Source organism: Sminthopsis crassicaudata, chromosome 2, assembly GCF_048593235.1.
Source record: "Sminthopsis crassicaudata isolate SCR6 chromosome 2, ASM4859323v1, whole genome shotgun sequence".
NCBI classification, from domain to species: Eukaryota; Metazoa; Chordata; class Mammalia; order Dasyuromorphia; family Dasyuridae; genus Sminthopsis; species Sminthopsis crassicaudata.
Genome location: NC_133618.1, coordinates 228,101,344 through 228,114,841, shown reverse-complemented (window position 1 = coordinate 228,114,841; position 13,498 = coordinate 228,101,344). Strand labels below are relative to the sequence as shown.

The following is a 13,498-nucleotide window of genomic DNA, read 5'->3' as shown; positions in this document are numbered from 1 at the left end:
TATGGTATATGAATATTATTGTTGGGTAAGAAATGACCAGCAGGAGGAATGCAGAGAGGCCCCGACAGGCCTACATCAACTGATGCTGAGTGAAACAAGCAAGACCAGGAGATCATTACTCACAGTAAGAGCAAGATTATGGGATGATTAACTGTGATAGACTTAGCTCTTCTCAGCAATGCAGTCGTGCAAAGCAATTCCAATAGACTTGGGTGGGAAATGCCATCCACATCCAGAGGAAGAATTGTGGAGACTGAATGGGGATGTGATCAAAGGATTTTCACTGTTTTTTGTTTGCTTTTTCTTTCTCGTGGTTTTTTCCCCTTTTGTTCTATTTTTTCCTGCACAATATGACAAATATAGAAATATATTTTAAAGATTGTATATGTGTAACCTATATTAGAGTGCTTGCTGTCTTGGGGAGGAGGGAGGGAAAGGTAAAGAGAGAGAAAAATTTTAGAACATAAAAGGCTTACAAAAAGGGAATGTTGAAAACCATCTTTTGTCCCCATGCCTTTGTATAGGCTATCCATCCCTTATGCCCGAAATTCTCTTATCTGTGTAAAGGTCCTTTCAAGGATTAATTCAAGTACTACTTCCTACTGGAGACTTTTCCTGACTCCCCCAATTATTAATCTGGTCTGACTCTGTGACCCCCATTTAGGGTTTGCTTGGCAAAGATACTGGAATGGTTTGCCACTTCTCCAAGTTTTATGGATTTGAAGCCAGGAGCTGTATTCCAGCACCCCATCTTGCTGCCCATATTCCCATTGGAGACCCCTTAAACCAGTTTTAAGAACCTGGAAATATATGGAGCAAGTTGATCAGCTGAAGCCCAACACTTCCCTGTTTTCATGTCAATGCACTTTAACCTTTAAAGGCAATGCAGTGTAAAATGTTAGTAAGCACAGATTAAGAAGAAAAGTCCTTCTGGATTCTATCTAGCACTGACAAACCCTGTCATTATAAGGCTATAAGAGCTGGAAAGGATCTTATGGGTCACTGAATCCAACCTAAGCATTTTATAGATGAAGAAATTAAGGCTGATTGTCTCAGAGAGAAGCAATCCCAGCAAGAGACCCTGAAAAATCAAGAGATAAGAATCCACAATCAAATTCACTAGTTCAAGAGATCATTTGAGTTTCATGATCCTAGATCATTACCACCTTGCACACTACAGTCCTGTACTTTTATTCTTCCTGTGTTGCTTGGCATTTGTTAGTTATGAATCATGGGATACAAGGCAGCTTAGTGTAAAGAGTCAGAAAACCTAGGTTGGAATTCCCAGCTCAGCTACTTAATGGCTGTATGACAATAGCTAGGCAAGTCACTTAGCTTCTCTGAAACTCAAATTTCTTCATTTGTAAAACAGTACCTCCCCTCACAACTGCTATGAAGAGTTTTATAAGCATAAAATGCCATGTAATTGTGAATAATGATGAAACTGTGCTAGTAATATTGCTGAAGTGATTAATGGGCTTAGGTGGGGTTCTTATGTTAGGGTGTGTATTCTGGACAGGCCAACTATTTAGATTGGAAACCCTGAGTGGTTCCAAAAAGAGTGTGGTCGGAAATATAAGCTGGATAACTATTTTACATGAATGTACTTTGGGAAGAAAACTGTCTTGTTGGGAAATGTTTGTTCACTGTTAAAATAATAATAATATAAATACAAGGTACATATCACAGGATAATCTCGGATCCTGGTCAAACAAATTAATTCTCTAGGACCAGTGAAGAGACTCCTAGAAAATCCTGAATGGACCTTTGGTCCTTGTCATGACAGCAAGGAGAAAGGATGCTGAATCAGCACAAAGAAACTGCCAGCTTTCCTTGCCTTGACTCTCCTGTAGGGCAACTAGTGAGCTTATTCTCAACTCTCTATGAGGTATTGTGTGGAGAAGGGATATGTGCTTTCCTCCTATACACACATGGAAAATGGGCTCAATTAGGAGAGCTTTTATCTGGACCTTTGGCTGATTGGTATTTGCTTTTTCTAAACAGGTAAATTATCAACCTCTGTTGCTGGGAGTCAAAATCTGGGAAAATATCACCAAATTGCCTATTAGGAGTGAGTATCAGAGAATTGTAATTCCTTTCTCCCATCAGATTGCTTCTCGGCTAATTGATCATGTAATCCCACCCGATTGCTTCTATTATGTAATCAACCAAGAAGCAATCTAATGGGAGAAAGGGATTACAATTGGGGAGAGTAGAGTTTGCAGCTAGGACTACTGAAATATCCCCTGAAGAGGTGAGATCTGTCCCTGTCTGGCCTATGGATCCCTTGCCTCCAGGTGCAGTAGGCTTGACCATTTCACCTCTCCATTCACTGATGTGGGAAATTGGGGAATGCATAGATAATATCCCAGTCACTAATACAGGCAATGTGTGACTTATTACCCAGGACAAGTAATAGCATCAGGTTTACTGATAAACACACACCTAATATGCAATTTGGTGATACTTGCTCAGATTTTGACTCCCAGCAAACCTCAAGGTAGAAATATTGCAGCTTGAAGTCAATCTTGAGTCTAAGAGGTCTGAAGGGACTGGGTTCATTAAGTAACTACCTGACTGCAAGAGAGACTCCATCAAAAATGACAAAACCATTATTGGCTCCATTTTACCAGATGTTATACTGGGAGTGGTCTGGAAAGTCCAGACCATTTACATATGTCCAAAGTATCTCAGAGTGGAGAAGGGAGTGGGTGAAGAGCACCAACCTCTGTGGGCCCCAAAGTAGTTCCTTACTCTTAGAGAAGTCATTTTTCTCTTAAGTCTGATTCCCCCAAAAGAACCATAAAAGAATATTAGGGGCTTAATAAATATTTGTTAAGATTATCTAAGGGCAGCTAGGTGGTACAGTGGATAAAGCACCAGCCTTGAATTCAGGAGGACCTGAGTTCAAATCTGGTCTCAGACACTTAACACTTCCTAGCTGTGTGACCCTGGGCAAGTCACTTAACCCCAGCCTCAGAAAAAAGGGGAAAAAAAAAAAAAGATTATCTAGTATTAGTAGGAATTAATAAACTCAAGGAAACATTTAAAATGTCATTATCCACAGACTTTAAAGAATCCATCAGTTTTTTGGAGTTGGTAACAAACCTGGGTCCACTACTAACTCCTTCTTCTTACACCAGCCTCCAGATCTGCTGCTTTGTCCTCATCTCTTGTACCTGGACAGTAGTCCATGTTTCCTTCTTGATTTCCTTAATTATAATCTCCACCCCTTCTTAGAAGCATCTTAGAAAGAGTGGATCTTTACAGGCTGAATACGTATATGAAGCACAATAGGCAAGGTTACTTCATTATATTATATCTGGACAACTTGCCTCCAAATACACTTGTAAATTATCTTTCACCTGACCTGGATTCTTTATCCAAAGAGATGGTATTCCTGGGATCATATTCAGAATTGGAGGGTCAAGCTCTACACTTCCCAAAGTTGGCAAATGACTAAGCCAAGACCAATTACAGCGCCAGAATTAAAAACATGCATCTTCTCACTCCAGATCCAGAGCCATGCAAAGATTAGAATGTTGGAAAGACTTTGGTGGAAAGTTAGAATTGCAAAGGACCTTAGAGATCTTCTGTTGTTCAGTCACATCTGAGTCTTCAAAGATACTGGAGTGTTTTGCCATTTCCAGCTCATTTTACAGATGAGGAGACTGAAGCAGACAGGGTTCAGTGATTTTCCCAGGGTCACACAGCTAGGAAGAATCTGAGGCTAGATTTGAACTTGAGAAGATGAGTCTCCCTGACTCCAGGCCTGATACTCTAATCACTGGTCACCTACCTGCCCCAGATATGTTCTGTATAATTCATTCATTCTTCTTACAAACAAGGAAACTGAGACCCAAAGAGGGAGGGGTGGTGACTTGTCTAAGCCACAGAGCTAGTACACAGCAGAAGTGGGGACCTGAAACCAGATCTTCTGATTCCAAACCCATGCGAATTATATAATCTGTCTCCGCTCTATCTTGATTATAGTCCTGTTTCCAATCATTATGTTAATACTTAATTACCCAACAGATCCAGAATACCTGTCCTGTCACTGGGAATAGAATTAATAAAAGAAAGAATCCATCTGCTTTTCTGAGAACATTTGTCCCCTGAACTTTCAGAGTTCAGAAGGATTTCAAACCCAATGAGATTTATACAGACATTTCATTTTTATTCCCAATCAAAAATAAATTCCATATCTTGTTTAGCAAATATTATCAGCTTTGTGACAAAAGACATAGACTCAAAATGAAACAGCAAAACTTCCCGAGAGTCAAAGTTATAACAATGGAAAAAAAAAAAAATCACAAAAATATACAAATTAAAATCTTGCACAAAATAAATAGGAGTTATTTGCAAAGTTGGTTATGACCTGTCTATTGCATTTGGATGCTGTCTATGAAGGTCGCTTTCAGTTTGTGGGAAGAAGCAAAAAAAGGACAATTCCAGTATGTAATTCAGGCCCAGGAATAAAGCGCATAGAGGAAAAGGCAAGGTCAGGATGTGGGAAGTTGGAAAGTTCCTCCTTCCTCCAGTAGAAGGAGGAAGTTTTTGGACCAGAAACATTTGGGAATGCTGCCTGACCATCAGCAGGAATATATTGTCCAGAAGTTGGGAGTAAGGAGCATCTGTTGGCAGTAACCATATGTTTAAAAAGAGGTAGGTATGGAAGTGTGTGTGATCTGCCTCGTTTTATGCCACACACATCCATTTGGTTCAGACCAATGAATTTTGCTTACCCTGGCTATACCATAGGATTCCCTTGCACTCTAACAGGTTTCACAAGAATTCAAATCTTATCACTTCCTGATTGAGGATAGTCACAGTTGCCCCTGGAGAATTAAGGTGCTATTTCCCCATGAAGGGTCTGGTGACTGCCAATCTATGGAGGTAATTTACTCTATCAGAACAATGAATGATGCAAAACTGGGGAAAACCATGCCCCCTTTGTTTTCAAATGGCCAAAAAAGGGATAGGCATCCACTGACACAAGATATTTCTTGGTCCCAAGAGATGGGATTCTTTAGGCATCTGGAGAACAGAGTACCTGAGGGTAGGACTGTTGGTTGGGAAAAGGAATAAATAAATAACACCTCAAAGAAACCATTTCTACTTTCCATATGGTTCTTGGGCCCTGGCTCTTTGATCCTCTTGAACAACAGGTAATGAGCAACTTGGTCCCAATGCATCCTCAGTAAGAAAATCTAGAGTTCTAGGACAGAGACCTGCAGAGAGCTTATGGGAAAGGCTTGAACTTCCAGGGTTACAGTACCATTAATAACATCCATAGAATTCAGGATGATTGTCTTAGAGCAGGAATATCCATACAGGGCTTTGTCGATGGTACGATTCCCTCCCTGAAGGAAGTGCAGAAGCTGTTGAGCAAGGAAGAGCAACCTTCTGTTGCGGTGTAACCAAAAAGGGAAGCTCATCCATCTCACAGTTCTCATCTCTAACCCTTAGAGAGAAGGCTGGGGAGTTTGCCCTGGTAGAAAGATAAACCTGATCTGAAAATAGGGAATATTGAAATCTTAGATGGCTTCTCCCAGGTAAGGAGTCTGTCTTTGACTTGGCTTCTAAAGAACTTGTCAGCAACACAAATACCCCTGAACAATCTCTGTTCTTCCCATTAGGGCCATGACTTTGGTTCAAGAAAGGAGAGGGGGGGGGATATTAATGACTCTGGACCCTAATACTTTCAGTTCTCATCATAAGGGGGTCAGAGTAAAGGGTAGTTGCAGGGGAGCTATGTAATCAAAAGGAATGAAAGATTTATAGCCCAGTTTACCAATATACCATAGAGACAATCTGCACAACTCAAGGAGTTCTGGATTCAGGAGGATTCAGGAAGATTCTGGACCCTGACTTTGTAGAAGTTCCCCTCCATAGCTCCATTTATTGCATCCTTGGTCAAAGGTGCAATCAGATGGCAAATGTTGACCATTCAGAAGAATTCCTCTTCCCCAGTTCTCAAGAGTAATCCCTCAGTCACATGCCTAGGTAATTCTATCTAAAGATATTAAGTTTCTTGCCTAATATATAGGGTATGATCTCCTTTCTCTAGCAAGCCTCTAGGATGTGATCCATTAAGAAGGCCTGGGGAGGAGGCAGGTAGGGGTCCCTGAGTCAGGGAAAATAAGCTAGAGGCTCAAGCTAAAGGGAAGGGGATTATGGCTATTGCTTCCTGGGGGAGATACCTCAGATAAGGCAGTACCCCAACTTTTTCTTTAAAAAAATTTAATAAAAACTTCTAACCCCATTATTAATCCAACCCTATCCCACCCTCTCCCCAAAGTGAAATTTAGAAAGAGCAGCAATGAGCTTTCTTTAGAAATCCTCTCAGTTTAAAAAAAAACCCTTGCCCCTTCCCAATTGTTCCAGAGATCTGCCCCTGGGCAGTACTACCCAGGCAATCCTACAGAAATTCCAGGAAACTGCTATTCCCTGGAAATTCTACTAAGGCTCCCTGTGGAAGGGCAAAGCCTCCTCCCTGCCTAAAACAAGCTGGGGAACATCTGTTTGGAGAGCCAGACAGGTTATTAAGGGGGTGGCCGGGGCCATGGTCCCCTGTCTGCTCTGCTCCCTCTGTGGATGTGGGCCCACTAGGGAGGCCCCCAAGGGATTGATAGGGGGCCCCGGGCCCCCCTGTCACATGGGGCTCTCATGGGAGTTGTGAGTGGTTTTGTTCAGAAGAGAATTTCGCTCATTGAGAAGGCTTGTAGTCTCATCAGTCATCTGCAGCTCCACCTTCTCTGACAATAAGCCTTCAGGAGTGAGGCTGTCTACAGGAGTCTGGGGGCTGCTCTCCATTCTTGAGGCCATCAATCCATTCTGGTATTGCTGCCGTGTGATCTGCAAGGAGAAAGAGTCACAGTTATGGAAAACAGAGATCTCAGCTGATGGAACAGATGGGTAGATTTCAAGGAAAAATGAGGGATGAAAAGGCTAATCAAGAATGAAGTACAGTCATTTAATAGAAGAAAATAACATCTTGAGACCAGAAAAGAGCAAGATAGACAAAATAGACATGGATAGATCCATGTAGCCTGATCTAGCTGGGCAGGGGAAGGAGGAAGCCCAAGGAAATATGCATGAAGTGCTAGACTGCATGGTCCTCACCTTAACGTACTGCAGATCTGTAAGAGCCCGGACACTGAAGTCTGAGACATACTGGGTTAGTGAGTTGCTGGTGGCAATGGGGGACACACTGGCAATCAAATTATCTGTTCGCTCTTGATAGTTGACAGAAGGTGAACGGCTGAGGCTACTTGGGTAGGACATGGAACGGTCTGTAAGTAGAGTTAGAAGCATCAAGACCATGATTTTCTCTTATCTCCCAATCTTACTGTTAGAAGACAGAAAGCAATGACAATTTTGCCCCCCCCAAAATTCAACTCTTCCATGTCCATGGGACTCATTGCTAAAGATCTCCCATAATTACCACATATATTTGTCTTCCCAAAATGAATAGGACAGAGTTCTCCAAATCAGACAAAAAGCATCTAGAACGTCTAGAACTCTGCAGAAAGTCCCCAAGGTGGATTGATATAACTATAGATTCCATAGTATTCACTCTGACCTCTAAAGACAAGTGTAGAAAACCCCACTTTTCCTTTAAGCACAAAGCTCTAAGGACAGACAACAAAAACCAGTCTCCAGTCCCTCTAGAGAGTCACAATGAAAGAACCTAGAGAAATGAACAAAATCACTTCAGCAACATGGTCTAGCTAAGTGTCCTTCTGACCCACTACCAGCTTATACCAGTATTGGTATGATCTACGAGGGGAAAACAAATATCTCAGATTTGTGGGATCTCAGCCATCATCTCTCCAGAGCAAAACACAATGTTATGGAGGTTTAGAGATGTCTTGTTTTATACATGGGAAAAATGAGACTCATATTAAAGGTTGAGTGGCTCAACCAAAACCATACAACTAAGAAGTAGCAGCCACAGGATCAAAACCTATCTAGACCTTTGTTTTATATGTATTATAGTTTATAATGGGAGATGAATAGCATTAACTAATCAATCTAAATCTAAAATTGAATTGTTTAATTCAATCCCTATCTCTACATGCCCAGGTTATAGTAACAGTTACTGACATTTACACAATGCAAAGTTTGCAAAGTGTTTGACATAAGTTATTTCATTTGAATGTTACAACAAGCCTGAAAGATAGACATTATTCCCTTTTTACAAACTGTGGCTCACAGGTTAATTGCCTGGCCCAAGTTAGTAAAAGAGATGGGGTGTAAACTCAGAGCTTTAAATTCAGAGCTTCCTGATGCCGAGTTCAGTATTCTCTCCTCTAGGCTAGTAGTTAAGGTGTGACTCCTTTCATGGATAGCTACAGAAGAATTGCCAGAGTTTTTAGCTTTCAAATCACTGGATGAGACAGAGAAAACTACTTTTCCTACTACCGGTTTCTACTCTTTTATCGAACCAACTTAATTCTACTCCTTTCCCAGATCCCATCCTTTTATTCATTCTCAAGGATCAACCAGACTGCATTATAAATAAGACTTCTGGGTCTGGAGTTGGGAAAGCCTAAATTCAAATCCAGCTTCAGGCACTCACTATCTCTGTGTCTCTGGGCAAGTCGCTTCATCTTGTTTGCTTCAGCTCCTCATTTGTAAAATGAGCTAGAGAAGGAAATACTAAACCACTTTGGTATTTGGTATTTTTGCCAGGGAAACCCTAAATGAGATCACAAAGAATCATACTGAAATAACAAACAATAACAACAATTCATTCTCTATTATTTCTCTTATTCAGAAATGAATCTCCTATGCTGTAACTTCCCCAGGCTCCTTTGGAACTCACCTTCCTCCTAGACATCTTCCTCATGTCTTTTTTATCTTGATCTGTCTTTTTCTGCAAGGGATCACACATCTTAAAGATATCCCTGCTTCTCTTCTGTAGCTCTAGTTGCTAGAGACACCAGGCCTAGATGCTGAGATAGCATGGGGAGGCAAGGTGAGTCTCTTATGAGCTGTATGATTCTGGGTAAGTCACTTTTCTCTCTCTGTGCTTATTTTTTTGGTATTTTGGTATATTTCGGTATATTTTTCGGTAAAATGATGTGATTAAGATCCAGTAGCCCTTTCTAGCTATAAATATGTGATCCTATAATTTTCCCTTCAACTACCATCTTTTAGCAACTTCTTTGACATTCATTCCATCAATCTACATCATCCTAATCAAATTCTTGTTGCTGTCACCTATCAGATAACCTGGGTACTCTTCCTTGCCTCTCAAAGTACTCAATACATGCCCCCATAATTTCTTCCCTTCATCTCAGCTCCTATCGGCTTACAAACTTCATAATATACATAATGCTAGCCTCTCCAACACCTTGAATGATGAACTTGAGTTCATCACTCCCTTCAGCATCGAGCACATAAACTTTTACCCAGTCTCAGTTACTCAAAGTTAGGCATAACTTAAATTTCAGCATTTCCCATAATTGTGACATCTCCATGATTTTAAACTCTGCAGTTCTATTCTCTAGTCATAATCTTCTGTATTTTAATTTCTCTATTACATTTCTCCTGAAACCATTCTTTGTTTTCACAGAATCTACCATCTCCCCCCCCCCCCTTTGAGGCTGGCGTTAAGTGACTTGCCCAGGGTCACACAGCCAGGAAGTGTTAAGTGTCTGAGACCAGATTTGAACTCGGGTCCTCCTGAATTCAGGGCTAGTACTCTATCCACTGCGCCACCTAGCTGCCCCAAGAATCTACAATCTTAAACTGTTTCTCTTCTAGTCTTGATCTTATATTTAAAAACTATTTAAACTATGCAATGTTATTGTCCTCTGCTCTGGACTCCCTTGTACCCTTGACCTACTCCATCCACCCACTGCCTAGGATCACTATTTGCCAGCCACACTCTGATCAAACTCCTGAACTCCTGAAGCCCTAATGAAGTCACACCAACTAGCACCATTATGCTACTAAGATCTACTACAAATTCAAGTTATTAAATCTCAAATGGATACTTAATTTTGCATGACAACTCTTTTGCTCTTCCTGACCAACCTTCTAACTCCCTCTCCATATCACTGGTTCCAAACCTCTTCTTTCTTCAATTTCTCAAAGTGAAAACATTTCCTCTGATTCTTCTTGAATTATCATCACAAACAAGCTCAACTCTGGTCTTTTTCAGTGTCCTCTCCTTTACCCTCCTGTCCATTTGTGATCTCTGGAATGCTCTTTGTTATTAAACAAACAAAAAATAATTCTTTTCATATTCCTTTCATATTCTTTGCATCATCTGGCATTCATAGATTTTCTCTGGACTGTATCCTTACCTAGCCTCACTCTGTCTCCCTAACTCCTCTGTCTCAATACTTTGGACCACCTCGCTACTTATTTATCCATTATTAGCCCTATTCAGATCCTGGTTACTATTATCTTGATCAAATTCTTCCTCTCCATTCCAGCCTCTATCCTAATATTAAGGAAGTTTAACATATATTACACATGTCCTTGAAAACATTCTGGCATCTAATCTTATCAACTTTCTCAACTCATTTGACCACAGCTACTCAGAGGGATGGTCAAACCCTAAATTTCACTATCATAAATACTGCCTTCAGGGATAATCCTGGACTCTGAAATTCATCTCTGGTCATAACTTCCTATCCTTCCATCTCTTCTGCCACATGTTTCCCCAAAATGTATGCCTCAATTCACTGTGGCATCTAATTTCCACAGCGCTCCCTATTGCTCTAAGTCTCTCCTACTTGCTTTTGGATCCATTTCCTTGATTTATTTCTACCTTCAGTGCACAAAGCTGTGCTTTAAGACTTTGGCAGTTGTGTGGAAGACAGACTGAAAAGGAGATCCTTTAAGCAATTCCAAGGCTATAGTAGTAGTACAGGTGAGAAGGGAAGAAGGCTTCTCTTAAGGTAGTAATCATGTAAATGGGAAGAAGGGTGTGGATCTAATAGAAGCTGTAGAAGTAGAATCAATAAGACCTGGCAAGTGATGGATTTTATGGGGTGAGGGAGATTGGGTAATCAGGAATGACCAGCTTATTGCAAAGCTGAATGCCTGGAAGGATAGGGGGGTTCTTGGCAGAAATTGGGGAATTCTAATACAGGGCTCATCTAGGGTGGGATCTATTCCATTTATCAGTCTATTTAAATATTAAAGGTCTCTACAATCTGCCCCCAACCTATCTAATCTCATTACATATTATTCCCTCTCTAGCAGCACTCAGCTATTTGTCCAAAATGACTCTCTTTCTGTCCTTTACCCATAACATTCCTTCCTCCATTTCTTCATTCTCATGTATCTCAAATGTATACTTTCCAAAGACTTCTTTTTTTCCACACATATTCATGCATTTGCTTTCTCTCTGTTCAAATTTAAGCTCCTTGAAAACAAATTGTTTCACTCATTGTATTTGTAATCTCAATGCTTAGCATAGCGCTTGGCACATAACTACCACTTAATCAATGCTTGTTGATGGACTGATCTAGTTTAATGTAGGAGTGGATTCTAGAAGAGCAGAGCTAGGAGTAAACATATGGAGGAGGAGCTGATGAGGTCATCAAATGAGAATATAGAAAGATAAGCCCAGGTAAGAGTCTTGGGATACATCAAAGGTTAGGGTAAGGACAAATAGTGAGTCAGGAGATTAAGGAGGAAGGATCAGATAGGAGATGAGTGAGGATCCAGAAAAGGCTGGTAAATATTGCCAAGAGTAGTAGTTAGAGAGATCACTGGAATAGAATAATTTTAGTTGAGAGACTAGGTAATAAGAATGAAGGCAGATTGAAAAAGATTTTGAGAACTGAGTGAGAAAAAAGGAACTAGAAATTAGCATAAGTAGCTTTTTTTAGGAATTTGGCTGTAAAGTTATAAAAAGACAAAGTTTTAGAGACTTTTATGAAAGATAATCAAATAAGGAGGAGTAAAAGAATGGTCTTGGTGCAGGGGGAGCACATTTGGGCTACCTAATGACTGTCTGTAGCATGTCTAGTTCTGTCTGAGACTTCTCAATCAATCGTGACAAGGAGAAGGGAGCAGGTGATCCATGAGCAGAGAATACTATAACGTTGACTTGGTTAACTATAGAGTTACGATTGATTGAGAAGGGAGGAAAGAGGAACAAGAGAAAGATAATAATAGTTTGGAAGAGTACTGAAGAATTGAGAGACTTGATTCAATGAAAGAAGAGTTATGGAATGAAACATTCTTACCCCATTTCAGATACTGACATGGAAGAGATAAAATGCAAAATAGGAAGAGATGGAAGAATGGAAAGTTATAATTAGATAGAAGAATTTCATAAGTCTTGGTCACGGTCAACTTGGTCAAATCTTGATTGAGTGGAACATCAAGAATGAGACTGTCTCTGTGTGTGGCTGTGATTCCAGAAGTAGGTCATGTGGGGTAAGGAGATTATAGAACAAGGAGGTCTGGGTATTTAAGGAAATAGTAATATGCTGTAGTCTCTTAGTATCTGGACAGAATTTGGGGCAGAAAAGAAAACTGTGAACCAGGTAATGAATTTAGGAGAAAAGAAAAAAATGTCTTGAGAGTCAGGATATGACTGCTACCTGATGTGTGCTGGATGACATATTTAGATGGATTGAATCTTAGAGAAGGAGAAGTTGCTGAGTGATGGAAGCAGAAGGAAAGTCTGGAAAAAAGCAATAGGAAGCAAAGAATACTGCAACTCTCAATTCAGTAAAAGTTATACTTGAATTAGAAATTAGTGGAAATGCTCAATTATATACTATTCTCTACCCCTTTGTCCCATCAGCTTCCATGCACTACCAAATCATACCTTGGGTTATTCCCATCATCAACCTTCTTTGTTCTTACTGGAAAGTTACAAAACAAAGTTGGACAAAGTTATGCACCCATGCCAAATAGGCCTATTATAAATTTCACATTGTTTAATCTCAAAGAAGTCCTCACTACGATATAACAATTCTTTTTATTCTTTGTCGATTAAGTCTCCTACTTCCCCTGCAATAATTGTAGAGATTTCTTTCTTTGCTGTGACCTTAAATTACGTCCATCATGAGGGCAGCTATCTACAGAAGGGACGGCAACAGTAAAGAGGTCAGCTGTCTTTCTGGCTATGTAGCTGGAAGGCAAGAGAACTTTCTAACACTTATCAAACCTGATGACTACCATACATTTCTGGCAATACATCACAGCAACATAAGTAACCCAGAAAGCATCCCTTTAGATTAAGTTCTGAAAGAAACTGAAGACCATATGGGTACAGATAGTATTTTAACTACTACCAACTGAAGTTAGGTACTTTTAAGAAAAGAGCAGATTTGGGAAAATGAAGATCTGGTTAAGAGGATAGTACCTGAGACCTAGAGACTATAAGGCCAACAATCATAAAAAGGATAAATAAATTATGATATGTGATCATATGTGCCACAGGAATTACAAAAGTGAAGAATTCCAAGAAATATGAAAAGACATTAAGGGATACAGAGTGACTAGAAAAGATGAA

The 13,498-nt window shown here is 40.2% G+C and overlaps 1 protein-coding gene across 1 annotated transcript in view; it reads right to left on the bottom strand.

Moving 5' to 3' along the window:
* Positions 1 to 4,151: 4,151 nt before the first annotated feature.
* CNNM4 (cyclin and CBS domain divalent metal cation transport mediator 4) overlaps positions 4,152 to 13,498 on the bottom strand; it is a 55,545-nt gene continuing 46,198 nt past the window's right edge. Inside the window, 2 exon segments of the mRNA XM_074288419.1 lie at positions 4,152 to 6,858; positions 7,126 to 7,295. Coding sequence (XP_074144520.1) covers positions 6,655 to 6,858; positions 7,126 to 7,295 — 374 coding nt within the window. The 3' untranslated portion in view covers positions 4,152 to 6,654.